The sequence below is a fragment of the Canis aureus genome, chromosome 32, assembly GCF_053574225.1.
Source record: "Canis aureus isolate CA01 chromosome 32, VMU_Caureus_v.1.0, whole genome shotgun sequence".
Classification (NCBI taxonomy): domain Eukaryota; kingdom Metazoa; phylum Chordata; class Mammalia; order Carnivora; family Canidae; genus Canis; species Canis aureus.
This window is the reverse complement of record NC_135642.1, coordinates 23,995,901-24,017,317: the sequence shown is the minus strand read 5'-3', so window position 1 is coordinate 24,017,317 and position 21,417 is coordinate 23,995,901. Positions and strand designations below refer to the sequence as shown.

The following is a 21,417-nucleotide window of genomic DNA, read 5'->3' as shown; positions in this document are numbered from 1 at the left end:
TCAATTCATCAAGATATTTACCTAAGTGAATAAATGATAGAGTCCAATCTCATCAAGGATATTGTAGCTGCCGACTAACTTAAATCTTCAACCAAAACCATGAGGGGAAATAAAGAGCTATTCGAAATATTTTAAAATTAAAAAAAAATAAGCATACTTGCTGTAAAAAAAATCAAATAATACAGAGTCAATGACATTTTGCAATACTCAGAAGCTGTACAATTTTAATGTTTTATATATAATAGGTAATAGTAAACTTAGATATATTCTTCACATCATAATACAGAAACACTTTTCTGTAAACATTCACCTCTTCAACTGATTGTAGATTGTATTAGGTTTTAGAGTGAGGTTAAAAATTAAATTAGTTGTCGTAGATTCTATAATGTTAGCACATGTTTAAGAAGAAGGAGTATTTAATAAGTAAATACCTTGGAAAAAGAAACTTAGTTTAAAATTTATTTAAAGTGAATGCACTATTTGTATTCCTTATACATCTCAGCAGCTATAAACCTTTATGTGTTTCGATTCTTTTTTTCTTTCACCCCACCCCCACCCCTTCATTCTGTTTTTCTGGAGGTCAGCAGTCAGAATTAGACATGAAGGTTGAACGTGGTCCAGCTGATAAGTCCCAGTGTTGCTCTGAATGTGCTGGAGGCAGTGGCAGTACTAGGGTTAAGGTCATGGTGGTCAGGGACTTTGTAAAAATGCATTCTTTATGCCCTAAAGGTAGAAGGTTGAAGTGAAGCCAATCTTGAGTTTGTTATCATATCAGGACCTTTATATAGAACAAAATGAGCCACATCCTTGACAATCTATTTTACAACTAACCATATTATATTCAAATATATTAAGGAATGAAGGTATATGCCTTCATGTCTAATTTAATATTTTCAGATCCATTCCCTTTCCATATCCTTCCATTACTTTCTAGTTAGCTAAGTTTGATACCAATGGAGTTCCCTACCTCTGGTCAGAACCGCCATCAGTTATATATTTTCTGGAGTAAGATGCAGTAACTGTGAAATGGTTTTGTTAGGCAGGGGCCACCAGGTCGATCTCCATACAATTCTATGAGCAAGGCAATGAACTTCATGTGTAACTGGAGATAAATGACACATCTTACAACAGACCCAGTGGTCAAATTCCTTGATACATGGGGTTTAATGACAGCTGGAAGTCGCTGTTTTGCTGAAACCCAATTTCATGAATTTGACTACTAAATTTGATTGTGAGGTCATTTTTTTAAAACTATTCTGTTTTAGATATAGTAATTCTGAAATATGGCTGTCCACTATCTTGCAGCCCATTACCATGGTGGAATCAGAAAATGCCCGCCTCGAAAAAGAAAAAAAAAAATCTCTAAGATATTTTATATATATATATATATATATATATATATATATATATATATTACATGTTTTTTGTTTTTGTTAAGCTTTGTTAAGCTTTGTACAAATAAGTACAATTTATATTCATTACTAATTACATAATAGGAATTGCTTACCAAATTTTGATTTTTCACAATCCTGTAATGAGCGTCATATTTCATTGAAAATGTTTTTTAGTTTTTGGTAAAACAAATTGTTTGAAATTTGTAGGCTTAGGGGGCACCTGGGTGGCTCAGGGGTTGAGTGTCTGTCTGCCTTTGGCTCAGGGCGTGATCCTAGAGTCCCGGGATCAAGTCCTGCATTGGGCTCCCCACCGGGAGCCTGCTTCTCCCTCTGCCCATGTCTCTGTCTCTCTCTCTCTGTATCTCATGGATAAATAAACAAAATCTTTTAAAAAAAAGTATTTATCTCCCTCCAAACTCTCTGGAAATGGCATTCTTTGGGATTTAGTCCCCGCCCATCTGCTGGTAATGCCTGAGCCTTTGTCTCCATGCTTCTCCCTCTACCTAGAACTCTACATTGTTAACTTTGCATATCTGTTTGGATGTTCTCAAAGTTGGCTTTTTCAACAATAGAAACGACTCTGTTCCTTCTTTCTTAGGTCCTTCAGGTAGCCAAGAAATGGTTAGAAGCCAAATTAAAGTGGTTTTGGTGCACCTGGATGGCTCTGTAGGTTAAAAGTCTTGATTTCAGCTCAGGTCATGATCTCAGGATCGTGAGATCAAGCCTCACATCAGGCTCCGAGCTCAGTGCCGAGTCTGCTTGTCCCTCTCCCTCTGCTCCTCTCTCTCTCTCAGCTACATAAATAAATACATAAAATCTAAAAAAATTAAAATAAAAATGATACATTCGTTTATCAGAAAGAAGTATGTATTGTAAGGACTCAGGGGTGTATTGTAGAGACTTGAGGGGAGTAGTTCTTAGAAAGGAACTACAAGGTCTATCTTTCCGTCTCTCCCTTTCTCTGTCTCTCTTTTCTTCCTTCTCTGTCGATTTCCTGTGTCTCTCTGTGCATTTTCTTATTTTCTCTCTATAGGCTAGCATATTCTGCTCCTTGGTCCCTGTAGCAAGAAATGGCTACTCCAAAGTCAACAGGTTGTATTCAGAGACTCCTTGTTTCCAGTTCCAAAATCATGGGGCATCAGAACAACCCCACAACGTGGTGGTGAGGGAGGACAGGCCCCTGACATATAAATGTACCATTCCCAGTGTTGGCAACCTGCTGGCTCTGGGGTTGAAGTTTATAATGAATACAGTCTGGTGATAACTCCTGTCACACTAAGACCCTGGTATGCTCTGATTCATAGCCTTCTCCTTCCACTGCTACAGGGAAAGGGTAACATTTAATTTATTATTTAATTTATTCATTCAGTATTTATTCATTCAGAACAAGTATTGAGTTCTGCTTTGTTATTGGAAAGTATTGTTCCAATACTTTGTTCAAGTATTGAGTTCTGCTTTGTATTTGGAATACAAATTCTTGTATTTCATAGAATACATATCTGAAAAAAAAAAAAACATCTGGGAGGGAGGCAGCCCTGAATTTAAGCAAGCAATCAAATATACCAATTACAAACGTGTTAATTTCTACAAAATAAAGGAAAGAAGCTAAGATAGAAAACAAGAGAAGATAAGAATTTACTTTAGAAAGGACTCTCTGAGGAGGTGAGATATTAAGCTAATACTTGAAGAGTGAGATAGAGTTAGCAGGAAAGGATGTGTTTATTTTAAATACTTTTTTTAAATATCTGATTTGTGAGCAAGGGGAAGATGACACATGAGTAAGCAGAGGCAAGAATATGACTTGTAGGTCAAGGAGTTTGGATTTAATCCCAAGTGTAGCCACAGTAAAAAATCATTAGCCAGTCTTTTGACGTCATATAATCCATTAAGAAGTATTTATCTAGCCTTTAATTTATGCCAGACTTCAGCCTGGTTTACTAAAGAGGATTAAAAAATAAGTCAAATATATAATCCTACTGATTCTGATTATTACCTAGCCTGAGAGGCAAGGCTGATTGAGAAGATTCGAGTCTCAGGTAGGAGGCAATGGGGGCCCACTCTGGTCATATGTACAGTGACCTCGGGCCCGGGCATCAGGCAGATCCCAGAACTAAAGACCCAAGAAGTTTTGTTAAACTGCTCACAAGTGCCAAGTGAGAACTTGACATGTTTCAGAGAGAGGATGTCATATAGCACAGCACACACGGTGTGCCAGAAACTTCTAGGTCTTTTAAAATATTTACTCAAAGTAATCCACATAGTAACCCTGTGAGATGAGAATTATTATTAACCCCATTGCATGGGTGAGGAAACAGAGGCACAGGAATATGACTTGTCCAGAGCCGTATAACTGGACAGGGTAAAACCAGGATTAATGTGCAGGGCAGCCTGGTTGTCAGGTCTTCTCTTAGCCACCATCCAGAGATGTCTGCAGGCTGTCATCCCTGACAGGTAGAGAGGACAGTGGTTAGATAGGGCTACAGAGAGGGATCATAGGAAGTTTTGGTTTAAAAAAAAAAAAAAAAAAGATTAGATATGCAATGTTGAATTGGTGATGAAAGCAGGATATACAGTGGGAATATTGCCAATATGTGCCTGGGGCTCTGCACAGAGCATCTTGCTACTCCTTATATTTCTGTGCACTGGCTTATTGAGGAATAAGCAATTTGGGATCAGTGAAAAGTGCTTCTAATGCTTACTGGTGTCATCTTTCCTTCACTCTGTTAGGACACTAACTGTTCCAGCTCTCTTTTCTCAGGATTGATTCCATTCTCAAAGGTACTATTATAAGTTTATGATTAGGACAAATTGTATTAAAACTCATATTAATGAAAAAGTAATAGAAAAAATTCAAGATATTTGCATAGAAAGCATTTTTATACAATATGATTTTTACTTGGGATAGAGTTTATGGTATATTTCACATAACATCTACTTTGAGGGAGGAAATCATATTATCACATAAAATGATGTGTAATTCACATATCTTTCCATATTGTGTTCAGATTGATTCAAATGAAGAGTTAAGTGTGAGTTAGCTTGTACTCTTGATGTAGCACAGAGCAAAAGAAAAAGAAAGATCTAGTTATCATTGAGTTGACTTTGGAAAGCAAAAATTCTCTTGAAATTGGATGTTGAATTAAGCAATTTTGTAAACCTTCAGTTTCTGATATTTCTTTAATATCAGGAAGCAGTGATTATTCTGTCTGCTGCCAAAGACAGTTTATTAGAGTTACAAAGGCACTCCTTGTTGGACCTCCTCCGGATCATGGCATCCCTCCTAGGCTACTGTTTTTGCTATAGACTTTTCTAACAATTTAAATATATCCCTGAAGTTATATGAATCCCATGATTTCAGGATATATTTAAAAAAGAACATCTTGCATCAGAAGTGTTTTATCATGGTATAATAATCTGTCTAAACAGGAGAGAGAAATGACACAATAATTTGAGCAGAGAAAATTTAATGTAAAGAATTGTGAACCATCACAAAGAATGTAATATGAGGAACTGGCTGATAAGAACTAAAGAAAACTCTAGAGAATTTAGGAATAGCAGATTTATGGAGCAGCCACTATACCTAGAGCTGAGATAGACTGCCCAAGGAAGATAGGCTGCCCAGGACAAAGATACTGACTTTATTGGAAAGGCCATGGCTGTGGTCACTGGATTTGTGGAGAAGTTGGTATGGTGTGGTGTGGTGTGGTGTGGTGTGGTGTGGTGTGGTGTGGTGTGATGTGGTGGAACTTGCCAGAAATATGCTCCCTAGGGTGCTAGGGAAAGCCATTCACAGAGAGATGTCTCACTGGAAGTCCTCTGTCATGCAACCACACAGAGTGTGCCCAAGGCAGCCGCTACCTGCAGGGTGCTGCTGACTGCCATGCACTGTAGGAGCCTACTGCTGGGGAAGCCACCCATGCTGCTGCAACAGAGCACACCAGAACCAAGAAGAAAAGAAACTTTTCTTCTACTAGGCTTTTCCATCACCTCTTATCCAGAATGTTAAAGGTTAACATTTATGGATAAGGAAAAATATTTTAAAAGCACATATCCATTTTCACAGAGCAGGCAATGAAGGGTGAATTTGGAACTAAGTAACAATGAATTGATGACTAACATACCTGGGAATCGCTATCTCTCCATTCTCAGCGTTTGGGCTTTTAAAAGCTGTTGCCTTGAACTTGTAATAAAATCACTTCATTGTTTTGCAATTTACTTGTCTATGATAACTTTAAAAGAAATGGAGTCACTCTAATGATTCCTTATGTCACATTTGTGCTTCAACCAGTTCTTTGAAACAAAATAATTATTTTCACATATTTTACAGCTAATCATGATGGAAACTATTTTTTGCAAAACCAAGTGTCCAACATTCTGTTAGTTAAAATGGGAAGTTTTTAGTCTGGAGTGAAAATAGCTTCATGTTACTTTAAATATTATAGCAGATTAGTTTTCAGATATTTCTTGCCTCCACACAACCATGAGATGTTACATAAGCTCAAGAGGGACAAAGACTGAGTCATTGTTGTTTAGCATAAATTGCCAGCATCTAGCACAGTGAATGAGTGACCCCATAGTAGATGCTAAGTTAATTATTTATCTATGAGAGAGATAGCTCAGAAAGTCAGTGAAGTTTGCTAAATGTCACAGTTACAAGTTCTGGGATGCAGTCATTTTCAGCAAGGAGTAATAACTATTATCTTTGGTTTGAGAAACTTTTGTTATTATCATCCTTGAGAAATGGGGTTTTCTTGTTGCTACCAGCTTTATTTGTTCAAGATATATTAATCTTGATGGGGGAATAAACCTAGAGAAAGAACATGCTTGTGAGTTTCTATGCTAAATGTGTTAAGTTATGAATGCAGAAATGTTATAATGAAAAAAAAAGTGTTGTTAAGCTACTAAAGACTAAACTTCCACCAAATATTTTAGCATAGTAGTTGTTGCTGATTAAGAATCCAGAGTACCAACTAATGGTAGTTTAGTTGCTGTAAAGGAATAATACAGAAGAGAAGAGGAAAAATGGGAAAAGACTGGATAATCTTAATCTTCTGCTTATCTAGACATAGTGGTATAGAATTCTTTTTATTTCCTTATTGTAATTCCTTTAAATTTATATTTTCTTAATACTATTAATAAGAGGGTCACTGGGAAGCTTAGTCAGTTAAGGATCCAACTCTTGGTTTTGGCTCTGGTCATGATCTCAGGGTCTTGAGACTGGGTTTCACACTCAGCTCAGAGTCTGCTTGAGTTTCTCTCCCTCCCCTGCTGCTCCTCCCCCTCCCCCCACTCATGTTCTTTCTCTCTCTCAAATAAATAAAATGTTTTAAAAAATACTATTAATAAGAATTACCTTTCTCCTTCTTAACCATTAGTACAACTACTTTCTCATTGGGAAAATACAAGTACTTTCTCATTTCTCATAGGGAAGGGGTAATATGAGATGAAATCTATACTGTTTGTATGTCAAGTTAATTTTCAAAAAAAAAAAAATTTTCCTTAGCATCTCTACTTAGTAGGATATAGGTTAGATATTTAATATAGTATGAATAATGTAAATGAACTCATTAGAGACAGTGATCAGCGGAATTCATATTTATTAAGATTTCAGTGAGAGTTTGGCATTGTATTTTAGAAAAGCACTAACTCCTTGTGAGTTGTTTTCTGATATCTTTACTCTATTTTGTACTTGTTCCTTATAAATTTGAATGGAACTTACCACCATCTTGAAAGTCTGAAACTGAAGGAATGGCAGAGAAGAGGGCAAAGGATTGTTTGTGGGATTTTCTTTTCTAATCACATAAATAAAAGTCAAAGGATATAATAGCCATCATAACAAAATTCTAGAGTGCTGTGCATTCCCAAAGCAGTGAGGATTCTTGGGTAAAGGAGGTAGCAATATAGAACATCTGTGTTCTTACTTGTCCTATCCACTTAAATTATGTACATATATTACCAAAAGAAACTTTTTTTTTTTTTTTAAAGCAAAGAGCACTGTGGTTCTCTGTTATTTGTGAGTTGAAACACTAGGGGACAGCACTAAAATATTCCATAGTTGGTTGTTATTGATCACTTGCATACTGTATAATAAGTAAGAGATTTTACTGTTAAAGACTATTGAATGCCCTGTTGATTTCAGTGGATAAAAAAGCACAAATAGGAAGATGGGGTTTTCAAGCCCATAATTTCAGCCTTTGTAAGATGATTTGAATAATATAGAGAAAGCTCTCAGGCTCCTTTTTCATCTATAAGAAGGCATGATCACTTAAAGAATTGTAATTTTTCTGATAAAAGTATTTTGTTCTTTTCATTCTTTTGGAGTAAATATTTTGCATAATTTTTAAAATTTTTAATCTTGTTTTCCAGGCACTTTGGAAAGACATGAAACAGGAGAAAGAGCAAGAATTATTCTCAATTGTTGTGATGATTCACAACTTCTAAAGCCTGAATCTATACTTCCAGCTGCCTCAGAGACACATAAGCACAAAACTGTAGAACAGAGATCCTCCAGCTCCTATCAGCTTGGGCCAATACCTTGCCCTGGTTTGCAAGTGGAGTCTTCATGTAAGGTAAGTTCAAACCAAGTTGCTGCTCACAGAGAACATGCCTCCATGGATATGTGGCAATTAAATGTCAGCACAGAAGCAAGAACTCAGAGGTGACTGCATCTACCAGACATATCTACCAAGTGATCTTGGGTGAATCAGGATAACTTTTTAAGTGGTTATTAGGTTTGGTATAGCATTCTTTTTGACAAGCTCTGGCTATCATAATTGAGTCAATCTTATATTAACTCTTGAGTTCTAGATGGTTTTCATTTGGGGGAGGGGCTATATTCTGTGGTCTGGATCCATTTTTGTTTTTCAGTTGAGTGTATGTGACCTCTTCTTTAAAATGCTTATTACAGATAAACCAAAAAGGTATCACAAAAACTGGGTCATTGTATTGACGAATTTTTTGATATACTCAGCATCTGTAGGATCACCAGCCCTTTAGGGTTCCAAGCCTTAATTAATAAATAATGATAGAGTTTGCATTTAGTTTTGTAAACCAAGTCAACCACCTTCACAGAGATTTGGATGAGCTTTCTTATTTTCAGTTTTAAAATGATATGGCAATTTAATCTGATTTCTTTAAGGGACTCTTCCATCTTTTTGTCATCTTATTTCTAAGTTACCCTCTCATCATGTTGTTGTAACTATGCCATTTATATGTATATATATCTAATGGAATATTTTCTATGTAAACCTATTTTCATAATATTATCTATGATATTTTAATGTCTGTATCATTCTCTATACTTTGCATATATTATTATTGATTAAATTATTTCCTATGGCTTGATGTAGAGATTGTTTTTTATGTTTCACTTTTATGAATAACATATCTATGAACCTCAAAGCTTTTTTTCATATTCAGTATTATTTAACAGGATATATTTCGAAAAGTGGGATTTCTAAATCAAAATTTTGCTGATTTATTAACATTTTCCATCATTTTAATAGTATTATGAAGACTAATACTAAGCCTTATTTAAAGTCCTTATTAAGGCTTTGTTTTTTATCTCATGTGCATGTAATGGTTCAAAGCAAAAGGATATGTCATCTTTTCTTTTAAAGATTTTATTTATTTATTTATTTATTTATTTATTTATTTATTTATTTATTTATTTGAGAGAGAGGACAAATGAGGGCAAGAACAGAGGGGGAGGGAGAGGGATAAGTAGACTCTGCACTGAGCCCAGAGCCTGATGTCGGGCTTGATCCCAGGACCCTGAGATCATGACCTGAGCTGAAACCAAGAGTCTGATGCCCAACCAACTTAACCACACAGGTGCTGGATGTGTCATCCTTAAGAAAGCTTCATAAGCTGCTCAAGCTGTGCCTCAAAGCTGCAGGGTGGGGAAAAAGGGGGAGTTTGGCACCTGACTGGCTCAGTGGGTAGAGCATGTGACTCTTGACTCAGAGTCATGAGTTCAAGCCCCACATTGGGTATGGATTTTAAATAAGTTTAAAAAACAAAAAAAGCTGTAGTTTGGGGGGTGGGGGCATCAGTGTGTGATCTTCAGCTTTTTGGGTTTAAATACTTGATTTATATTTTATCAGTAAAGCCAAGCTTTATCAATTTTTTGAGAACACACTAACCAAATACCCAATAAATGCATGTATCATAGAATGACAAGGCTCAAGTTTATGATGATAAATATAACTGAAACTTTGTTCATTGCTCAGCACGTTCTCACTATAGCCAAGCTATAGGTAGCAGCGGAGAAAAGGCAAGTGCCATTTTCACAGAGGACTCCTTGATGAGCGTTGAGTGGAGGGCAGAGGGTGCTCATTCGCTGAGCTCCAAGAGTCTGATGCAAGATACTGTTTCTTGGTCAAGGCTGACATACATTGAAAAATTCCTAAGTATTGAATCTTTTTTTTTTTTTAATTGCATTTAGGCCACACACTTTTGTTCATACTCTCCTCCTTTAAAAGAGGAAAATATGAGCAGCCCAGGTGGCTCAGCGGTTTAGCGCCAGGGCATGATCCCGGAGATCCGGGATCGAGTTCTGCATTGGGCTCCCTGCATGGAGCCTGCTTCTTCCTCTGCCTGTGTCTCTGCTTCTCTGTGTGTGTGTGTCTCTCATGAATAAATAAACAAAAATCTTTTAAAAAGTCTTAAGGGGATCCCTGGGTGGCTCAGCGGTTTAGCGCCTGCCTTTGGCCCAAGGCGCGATCCTGGAGTCCCGGGATCGAGTCCCACGTCGGGCTCCCGGTGCATGGAGCCTGTTTCTCCCTCCTCCTGTGTCTCTGCCTCTTTCTCTCTCTCTCTCTATGTCTATCATAAATAAATAAATAAATCTTTAAAAAAAAAAAAAAGTCTTAAAAATAAAATAAAAAATAAAAGAGGAGAATATGAGAGAATAAAACCAGTCAGTAGGCTACAGCTTGTTGTTGTTTATTGTTTTTCTTTTCTCATCTAGTCAGATTGATTTTAGATTCCCAAAACTGCTTTTCATGTTTTTGAAATAAGTCCTATCTTATAAGGAAAATTATGTCAGTCTGATGAAACTTTAACATTCACAACCAAAGATGACAGTCATAAGATCTTGGTCTCCAAAGGTGGGGAATTGAGTTATAAGATCGAGAGAAATAAAGCTTGGTGAGTAAGCCCTAATGACTGCCCAGCACTCCCACCTGATGTGGCTTTGTTGCTGTCTATGCATAATGGAGTGTGAGTTTTCTAGTGGGAATTATATGCTAGAATAGTAGACAAAATCTTGGAGATGTGTCTTGACTCCTGCACGTCAGATGCCTAAGGTCTACAGGAGCAAATCTCATTCATCAAGTACCTATTTTACTAGCTTAATTCCCAGAAGGTAAACTGATTACTATTTCTTTCAGTTTCTTGGAGGACCTCAGAGCTACCCTTTAGGTAGTGGTAATAGTATATATAGATTTCATTTTCTTTATGTAATTTTGTTTCTTTCTTGACTCCAGAAAGCAATAAAATGCCAGGGTCTTGTTTTCCTACTCTTAGGCTTATTCCAGCTTTATTTCCTTGCTACTGCCCTTTGCCTCAGATGACTAACATTCACTCTCTTCAGAGTTGGCAAGTTTATTCAGATAAGACTATCACCTCCCTTGTTCTAGACACCATACTTCTATTATTATTGAGCTTACTGCTAATTAGAGGTATTTTTATTTGTGCTTCCCCTTTTATGGCTGCATATCTTCCTTTCATCTTCTTTGATTTAAGCTCTTGAGATTGTTTTATCTTAATCTTCATTTATTTACAAATTTAATACGCATGAAATTTCAAGAGAGCTTGAAATTCTCCATTGTCCTTATTGTTAATGTACTAAAATGCTTCATGAGTTTTCATAAGAAAAGAATAGTTTTAAAGAAGAAGATTTGAATCACACTCATTTTAGAGGTAGGAAAATGAGGGACAGTAACCCTGTGAAATGTAGAAATATATAATAAAGTTTCTTTGTGTTTCAGAACTTTTTTATGTGGATTTCAGTGGCATGCTGTGAAGTACTTTCAAATGGTAGAATTAATTGTTTAAAGAGAAGGAAAGCATGGTAGATCTGTGACATGGTGAGCTACTTGTGTTTCAAAATATTTGGAATTTATTTGAATGCAATATTCAAGTTTTCTTGCATTTGAAGAGTGAATATAGATTTGGGAAAAGGTTTTACAGAGAACAACAAATGTAATACAACACTTTCAAAATGGGTCCAATTTGAAATGCTAGAGTTGTTGAATTTGTGCAGCTAGACAAAGAAAAATCTTTGGAGTACAAGAGGGCCAGAGTCTTAAAGGATTTAAAGGAATACAATATCATATTAGTGATGGGGAACTGCTTTTCTCAGATTCTGCTGAGGATAAAACAAGATAGAAACTGTTTAAATTGCAGTGGGAGGAATTTAGCTTCAAAGTAGGAAATAAACAACCTTACTAAAATCATCTCTACATAGCAGAAATCTTTGTAGCTTCATATTTTAAGAAGAAAAGGCCTGCTTTGTCTGTTGGTTGGTTGAGTTGGTTTTAAACTTTTTGTTTGTTTGTTTGTTTGCATTTCTTGTCTGTAAATAAGTAATAAACAGGGTTATTTTAACTATCACAATTTAGATCCATTGCAGTGTGCTGGGAATGCCCTTTCTTTTAAAAAACTGATTTTCTATCAGATGCGGGGCTCCAACAGCTCCCCCTGGTTGATTGTTTAGTGCTGCACTGTTTAATATGGTAGCCACTGATCGAATATGGCTATTGAATGCTTGAAATTTTGCTAGCACCACATGTTAAAATGATCTTTTTTATAGAGAGAATTAAATAAAATGTTATTAAAATGAATTTTACCTGTTTCTTTTTATGTTTTTTTTTTTAATATGGCTACTAGGCAGCTTATAAGTATTTATGTGGTTTACATTCTATTTGTATTGGACAGTGTTGAACTCAACCAGAGATAAGCAAACTATTTGGTAACGAATCAAATGATGAACATTTAGGCTTTGAGGGCCAGATTTTCGCTGTTGTTAACTACTCATTTCTGCAATTTGAGCACAGTAGCTACCACAATTCTTAAGCAAACAAGTGTTGTGCTCCGATAAAACTTTATTTACAAACACAGGTAGTGGACTAGATTTGATGCTCACTGGCTATAGTTTGCCAATTTCTGATCTAAACAGTCCTCTCTAGACTTAGAAATTATGAGGGTACTATAGGATGATTGGCAAAACAGCCAACACCTCTCCTCCTTAGATATCTGAATTTCTAATGAAACTACTCATTCCAACTTCTTTTGCACTATGCGGAATACAATCCCAATGACCTCGTTGGGTCTGTTCCTTGATAGAAATCATGAAATGCATACATGTTTGCAAATCTGCCTTTTTAGAAAAACAAGTATGTACATGATAGCTCCCAATCCAAGCAAAAAATTTTAATGACATTTCCTTTAAATAATGTACCTATACATACATCTTTATCCAAACATATAAAATTGATTATAGATAAAGCATTCATTTACATTTATTTATACTCAAGTGAGCTTTATAGAAATATGTATTTTTTAACCTTTACTTGACCTTAAGTAATGTCTATTTGGTACCATTTGCTGAAAAATCTTATTAGAGCTTTATCCCGCTACCTCTCGTAAAACACAGATGGTGCACCAGTAGGCCACCAGTAAAAAATTGGACCCCACTACTAATTACTTTATCAAAATGAAATGTTAGTTCCTTGTATTTTATGACACTAAAAATAACCAGAATAGAATAAGAGTAGTTTCTTTAATGATAATGCTTTAAAATGTCACCTGTAAATTTACATGTAGAAATATGAAATAATAATTCATGTGGCAACATTGCATGTTGTACATGAACTTAGTTTTTTTTACTGAATTATTTCTATTTTATTAACAAAATTTAATCGCTATAGTAAACAAATAAATAATATGCATTACAGAAGGATAAATCCTTAATAAAGAGTGGTAATTTTCACTTTTTTGATGAGTAGTTAATGTTTGGTATATTTTTTAAAATGTAATAAATAACATATAGCTTTTTTCCTAAGGTACAAAATATTTTCCATCAACTTTGTGTAGTTTTACAAGAAAATAAATTTGTGTTATTAGACATCCATGTGTGTCACTAAAATATAGGAATTTCTCTCTTTATACATTGGTTTAAGATTTTTGTTCTGAGTATTTTGATTTAGTGAATCTCAACTTAAAATTTGAGTTCCTAAATGACAACACTCATCCTAGTAAGATATAGAAGTATACAGTAGCAGGGAAATATACAAGCCAATTTGCTTTGTGAAACATGTGAAGTGATGCAAATTTTTGACTATAGAGTATAACCACTTTTATATCATATAACAGTTAAATAAAAAATCTCTGTAATACTTAATACCTTTCTTATGGCTCCTTTATGAGAAATGTCCCTTTCTCACTTTGTGGCATAAATGTAAACTTTGTGGTACAGTCACCTCAATGTTGAGAAAAAGTATGAAAAGCCTATCACAGCTTTCTTTCAAAACTAATGTAGGAGGTCTCAGAGTCACTGTGAAAAGTACAAAACACACGGTTAAAAGACTCCAGCTGTCCGTCTGCACACAGAAGCAACCATGAATTTCCTCACAGGACTTCAAAGCACTGCTTGCATCTAAACATTCGTTGGCCATGTAAATTAGAGGCACAAAAGGAGAATGCTCGTATTTCATGGTGCGTGGCTGGTTTAAGTCCTGCATTGTACTGCACGCGCCGGTGGGGAGTGCCAGGAACAGAAGGGCACTGTTCTGACTCGTGTGACAAATGTAGTTAACACCAGATCCATATTAATGTTGTCAAGTTCCCTTGATGTATTTAAACAGATTTTAATTATTTTCAGCGTCCCAAGGCCTGAAATATATAGCCTAATAGTTCTTCAAAGAAAGCTTACTTAATGTGTGAATGTAAAGCCTCTCATAAAAATGAAACTTTTATATTGGCCTTAGTCATTGACATAGGTTATTCATCAAGTCAGCAATTTGTGTGGCAAAGTGCCATTTGAATAGTGTATTGTTAGGATACTTATGGTCCACTTGACAAGGGCTCTTGCTGTAAATAGTGCAATTTGACTCCAGCTGTTAAAGAGTGGCTTTGACAGCAGCCAAATAGAATGGAGACGCCTTACTGCACCGGCGAAAAATCAATATTGGGTTCTTGTTCATGGTAACCTGTTCTTTTCTCTTCTGTAGATTTATAAACGACTATCAAGGGTTTATAAGTGGAAGTTTAAATATTATTTTAAATGCAATTCACTTCGAGTTTTAAATTAAGACTTGTGATAAATGGTACAAGTGCAGAGTTTTAGGATATTATTTCTACCCCCTGGTTCATGTTTAGTCACAATTACAGTTCAGCTGAATTTGGATTCTCTAGCTTCAATGGGAGAGAAGTAGTGTAAAACATGGTCTCAAAATTGTGTGCCTATTGTATATTGCTAGCGCAATTATTTCTTCTTTTTGATTTTCTTATCAATGTATCTGTGTCCCTCCCACCCTCTCTGCGTGTATACCTTTCTGTGGAGATGGCGGGGTTCTTTGTGACTGTGCCCATAGCAACACCCACAGATGTTGACAGCCAGTAATGTCCCCAGCATTGTCAAAGATTTCCCTAAAGCAGAGTCCGGCTGGGTTTGAAGAGTTTTCTAGCAGTTTTCAGCAATACAAGGTTGCTATGATACCTGGCTGGTGGTAAAAGATGCCGAATCTGTTAATTTCAATAACTACATGCAGGGGCTCTTTTGCTTTGGGTTTCTGTACTGTTGCTAGCTGTTACATTTAAGATTACAGAAGAGGAAGTGAAATTATAAACTCAAGATGAGAAAAAAAATGTTTTAAGGGTTTACTTTGAATCCTAATATTGAATAAAAGAAAAATTTTCTAGGTATAAAAACCATTTAGCTGACGGTTGATTTCCTAGGATTGCAGGTATTATTTATCTAAATTACTTCTGGTTTTGTCTATGATCTTTTTTTTATTGTTGTTTACCTGAGATGTCATAAGTCTTCATTGAAGGTGTGTGCTGAGCAGGATTTGAAAGAGCTGTCATTTTTAACATGAAAAATGCTGGTATGACAATTATTTTCTCAAATGCCTTTTTCAGTGAAGCCTGTTAAAATAGCCATCTTCCTATTACTGACCAACTCTGCATTTATTGAATTTGTGGCTGAGATAGCAACTGAAAATTCATAAAGCTGATAATATAATTGTATACAAAGACCTTTAAAGCTGATTCAAGGTCAGCGTTATTGTTTTTATAATTGCTGATAGGCAGTCGTGATTTCTAGGAGAAAGGGTTTGTTCTGCACTGGTTTTAGCTGGTTCCAAAAAAGGCTATCTCTTTTGTTAATTCTAAAGTAAACCCTTTCAGTGAATAAATGTTTATACCATTTCTTTAGTGTTAGATTTCACATAGATTTAGCTCAGTTCTTCTCTGTCCCCTCCCTCAAGTCTTCATTGTAAGAAACACAGAAATCTAAAATCATAACCCTTTTTTAATTAAATAGTCTGATTATCATCATCCGTTCACTTGCAGGGTGGATATTCTAGCATAGAAAAATGAGTAAAAGTTAAACATATCAAGCATTTTAATTTCTTAGCTTAACCTAGGGACACTGTGACATAGTTTTTAAAGCATGGCTTTAAATTATCTACATTTACATTAATAATTTTATAGAGATATTGCAGAAACTATGAATTCTGTAATCTTATCCATATCATATATACCACTGCCCTAGACTGTTTGGGGACTTTTCCTCCCTCATTTCTTCTTTCCTTTCTTACTTTCTTCTTAGTTGTAAATTGCTTTTGCTTTTTAAAAACCTGTGATTTTCCAACTTTGTTAAGATTCTGCTTCTTGTAGGACCCAAGTCTTCAACCTACTGAAAGAAGTCCATATCTGTGGGGATACAAATTCATGTCAGTGGATTTGGATGTTCTGTTGTTAAACAGTTTGCCAGTTCTGATGACAAAGCAATGGTAAATATTATCTTTTTGCAGAAACTAGGAGTTTCCTCAGTGACCAAGATATCATCTTGTATCAGGAGTATCTCATGTTTATCTCCTATTGTTTATGACTACCACAGTGGATGATATTTTCTGGTGTAAAAAATGGTATTTTTAGAAATTCAGATGTTGCATTAACTAAAAGGGTTAGTGGCTTGTAACAGGAAAGAAAAGAAGGAGAATAAAATCTTTCTTCTTGAAAGCTGGTAATATCACTTATTGACTAAGAGTACCATCTGGACCCATTTAAAGGAATCCCAACAGGAGCACTACTTCTGTACCAATGACTTATGTTGAAACTGGTCCTAAGAGAGCTGCAAATGCAAAAATGTAACAGGAAGCAATTCTCAGAAAAGAAAGCATTTATTCTCATGGAATGTTTCCCCTATGTTGGTAAAAACAAAATGTATTAAGACCTTAGCTTTATTCATTGGAACTAAAAGAGCATGAACTTACTGAAGTATATATCCAGCTAATATCCCCATCCATTTTTCTGAATTGCATTTTAACAGTGACATCCTGAAGGCACGACCGGTTCTCTGCATCCCCAAATGGCATTCATGACATTAGACACAAATAATGACATAAATGGCATTATTTGCAATTCTCTATATACAATGAACCTCATATAAGTCTGTTAACAGCTGTTTTGATCTTAAATTGAAATATCCTACATAGACTTTGGATCCAAGTATGATCATTCTGCCAGATATATAAAAAACGGTCATAAGAAACTGCTGTGAGCAGCCGGGACTTCTTAGGCACATATTTAATTCCGGGCAAAGTCACATAGGAATGAAAATTTTTGACTTGGGGGATTTTTTTTTTTTTTTTGGTCTTCATGTGTTGTACCAGACCTGATGGTTTTAGAGAGCCAATTTGAAAGCTCACAAAATACAGAATCATGCTCACCTTTATCACTTTCTTCCTGCTTGTAGGAGAGGTCTCTGGTCACTACACAAAAGTTGGTCCTCTCCATTTACTCTCTGGGAGTATATGTTTTGTTTTCCCTTTTGCTCCTTGAAGTAGAATATTAATCTGGATGCTTAAAGAGGAGTGATGGAGGAGCAGAAGTTCACCAAAACCTCTGTTTCCACTCAGAACGGTGGCGTGTTAAAACTGGAAGTGATCAAGTTACCTGTTTCCCCTCTCCTTTCTCCACCAGGGGGATTTTAGAGGCTCATCTTGATTGAATCACACAGTAAATCAGGTTTAGGTACAGGACTGGGCTTGTTGGTTCCTGTCTCTGCTCTCTCAGTCCCCATGTAGCTGAATGTGCTGACCAATGGAGCCTGCAGCCAGGCTCTGACCTGCCCAATTCCGCTCATTCCTGGGCTCCTGGGTTGTCCTGTCTTCCCTCCACCACCCCACTTCTTTCAATTAACATTCATTGCTAACTAAGCAGGGGATCTAGTGGACTAAAAGTCAGTTTGGGATTGTTCCTGTAGTCCCAGAATTCCAGAATTCCCTTTGCTGTGATTAAGTTGATAGGATTTAACTTTTGCTTAGATCTCTGCTTTTTCTTTTCTGGTTACCCTGCTTGTATACCTCTTCCTTCCAGGAACCTCAGTTTCAGCTCTCATGGATGACCACTCTGGCTTCTTCCGCCTGAACCTTTCAAAAACTATGGCATTGTCATTTTTTTATTGTTATGTAATAAATTACTAGGATCGTAGAGGCTTAGAGCCATGCACATATCTTATATCACAGCTTCTCATGTACCAAGAATCTGGCATGGCCTGGTTGGATTCTCTATGTGGAGTCTCCCATGGCTGGAATCTAGGTGTAGCCTGGGGGGCTGCTGTGTCATCTGAAGCTGAGGGACCTCCTCCAAGCTTATTCAGATTATTGGCAGAATTCATTTCCTTTTGGTTGTAGGACTGGGGTCTCTATTTTCTTGCTGGCTGTCAACCAGGACCACACGTACCTTGCCAGATAGCACCCTCAATCTTGAATCCAGCACAGAAAAATTGTTTTGTATCAAGTCCCCCTATATTTTGAATCTCTGACTTCTCCCTTTGCAAACAGCTATTAAAAACTCTCTGCTTTCAAAATATCTTTGAATAAGAATAAGTCAAATGAGTCAGATAATCTCCCTATATTAAAGTCAACCGATCTGGGTTACCTTGGTGGCTCAGTCAAGTAAGTGTTTACCTTTGGCTCAGGTCATGATGCCAGGATACTGAGATCAAGCCCCTCCCACATCAGGCTTCCTACTCAGTGGGGAGTCTGCTTCTCCCTCTCCTTCTGCCCTTCCTCCTGTTCAAGTGCTCTCTTTCTCAAATAAATAAGTAAAATCTTTAAAAATAATAAAATAAGGTCAACTGATTTGAAACCTTAATTATATCGGCATAATCCCTTCATGATAGTACCCAGATTTGTGTGTGGCTGAATAACTGGAAGAAGGTATATTTCACAAGGAACTGAGAATCTTGGGGTCATTCTTACAATTCTGCCTACAGATGGGAAGTTTTCTGACTCAAGGTGACTACTGTTTTAGGACTATTACCTTCTTCTGGTTTGGAAACATTTAACTCTGCCCAAGTGCACTGATTAACTGTCCTAGTACTAATAATCATTTCTGAAATTTGAATCAAGACTCTTGGGACCTCTTCATCCTGTCTATTCCTTTGGGGGATTGGTCTGTGCTATAGGAGATCTGTCTCTTTTGTCTCTTAAACTGAACCGTTTTTCCAAAACCATAGCATGACATCAACTGTGATTATACAGCAGAGTGTAGAAAGTATAATGTGGGTACTGTCTCTTCCTACATGGTTATCATGAGGCATAACCACGAAAAGAAATTGACACTGGGTATGGCTCTCCAATCTAAATCTGGAACTTTCAAAAAATTCTAGAACTTTATCATATGATTAGCAGTCTAAGATCTTTAATTACCAAGGACCTATCTTTTCTTCAACTTTGTCATTTATAATTAAAGTCAGGTTTATAGATAACAAATTGTTTGTCTTTAAGGTCTCTTAAGTGTATTTTTCCTGTTTACCTTTCTTGTTTAGCTATTTAATAATAGCTTAACTAATGTTTAGAACTTTTTTTTTACCTTAGGTATTAAATTTCTGGTATTATTATTTTTTTTAACTTTTTATTTATTTATGATAGTCACAGAGAGAGAGAGAGAGAGAGAGAGGCAGAGACATAGGCAGAGGGAGAAGCAGGCCATACACCAGGAGCCCGATGTGGGATTCGATCCCAAGTCTCCAGGATCGCACCCTGGGCCAAAGGCAGGCACCAAACCGCTGCACCACCCAGGGATCCCAAATTTCTGGTATTATTAAGGATGCATAAAATTAGTATGACAGTAGTAGAAAACTATCAGTTTTGAATATATTTCATTCAAAAAATTTATTTTCCTTTTTATGATAATTCTATCAATCATAATAAATTCTGCCATGAAATATACATCTGACTTAATGGTCTACCCTCTGTGTTACTCAAGGGAAAACCTGGGATCAGATATAGCAGATGTAATGAGTTGCACCAGAAATAAGTTTCTGGAAAACAAACAGCACCCCAGATGGTGGTTTGCTCTACTGTTCTTCTGGGTCACTTATGGGACTACATCTTGGTGGTTTTTTGCTTTAACATAATACTCAGTGTCCATTGATTTTAGGACTAAGCTCTTGAATTTTAAAACATTATAATCTTATTTATCGGAATACAGCTTCATAACAGGAAATAATTATCAAAATCTGTTTATTTTTTAAATATTTATGTATTTATTCATGAGAGACACAGAGAGATAGGCAGAGGGAGAAGCAGGCTCCCCGTGGAAAGCCCGATGAGCTACTCCATCCCAGCACCCTGGTATCATGCCCTGAACCAAAGACAGACAGGTGCTCAACCACTGAGCCACCCAGGCGTCACAAAATCTGATTATTTTTTACAAATGGATTCAACCTGAGGATTTTTGGTCCTTATTTTATTTTTTTGTAAAGAAAGCATTATAAGTGGTGCTTAATTTGTAGGCAAATCATGAAATATAACGGAACCAAACAATATAATCTACAAGATACTCAGTAGTTCATTATGTATAAATGAAACATTATGTCCCTTAATATTTTTATAGTCCTCTTTCAGTTCCTGATATCTTTTTGATGAATCATTTAATGTGGTTGCTTTTAATTTCCATTTTCAGGATATGATGAATTTCATTCAGAGTAAACATTTAACACCATGCTGTAATGAAAGGTTTCCTCACTTGACAATTAAAGCAGGTGTAGTTGATGGTTAAGTGATACTTGAAAAAGAATTTAAATTGAGGTTTTCCTGTCCTCTGGTGACTTTCACTTGTTTGTTTACAAGTTCTGGACACCTTGATACATGAGGGAAATCTATAAAGTATCTCCTTTAATATTTCAAAATGTCCATAAAATTCAAATTGCTAATCAGTATTATTCTTATGTAATTTGTATTGTTTCTCTTAAGCTGGGATCTGCATATTTTCTTTTCTTAGCAAAAATACCTTCTGAGTTTTAAATTTGATTTTGACACTTACCTTGGAGGTGGTATAAATGTCCTATAATGATTATACATATTCTTCAGCTGTATGATGTTGCAATTTGTTGAACCCACATCATGATTTATGAATTTGTCTTTTCAACTTCCACCAGCATGATCTGAATGGAAAGAAAAGAACCTTGGAAATGGACATTCAATTATTATTAATCTGAGTTGTATTCATCCCCAGAATAAAATCCAAAATTATGAGCATATGTGAAAAAGATACACAAAAATGTTACTGTAGATTTCAGACCACAATGCAGATATTAATTCCCAACTACTTGGCCTTATCTAAAAAACTCATATTTCCACAACTGCTAGTCTTCTGCCAGAATCTTTTCTCTCTGGTTCTTCACCTTGAAGTCTAAGCTTCAGTGTCACTTCCCTTAAAGTAGGTAACATGCATGTTCCATTATTCTCTTTCTCAGCATCCTTTTTATTTCATTGTTTATCTT

The 21,417-nt window shown here is 36.0% G+C and overlaps 1 protein-coding gene across 5 annotated transcripts in view; it reads left to right on the top strand.

The window, feature by feature from the left end:
* The window catches only part of WDR72 (WD repeat domain 72), a 220,510-nt gene that overhangs the window by 73,563 nt on the left and 125,530 nt on the right, over positions 1 to 21,417 (top strand). For all 5 annotated transcript variants that reach the window (XM_077881151.1, XM_077881150.1, XM_077881154.1 and 2 more), the window contains one exon: positions 7,761 to 7,963. In XM_077881151.1, coding sequence (XP_077737277.1) covers positions 7,761 to 7,963 — 203 coding nt within the window. The remainder of the gene's footprint in view (positions 1 to 7,760; positions 7,964 to 21,417) is intronic.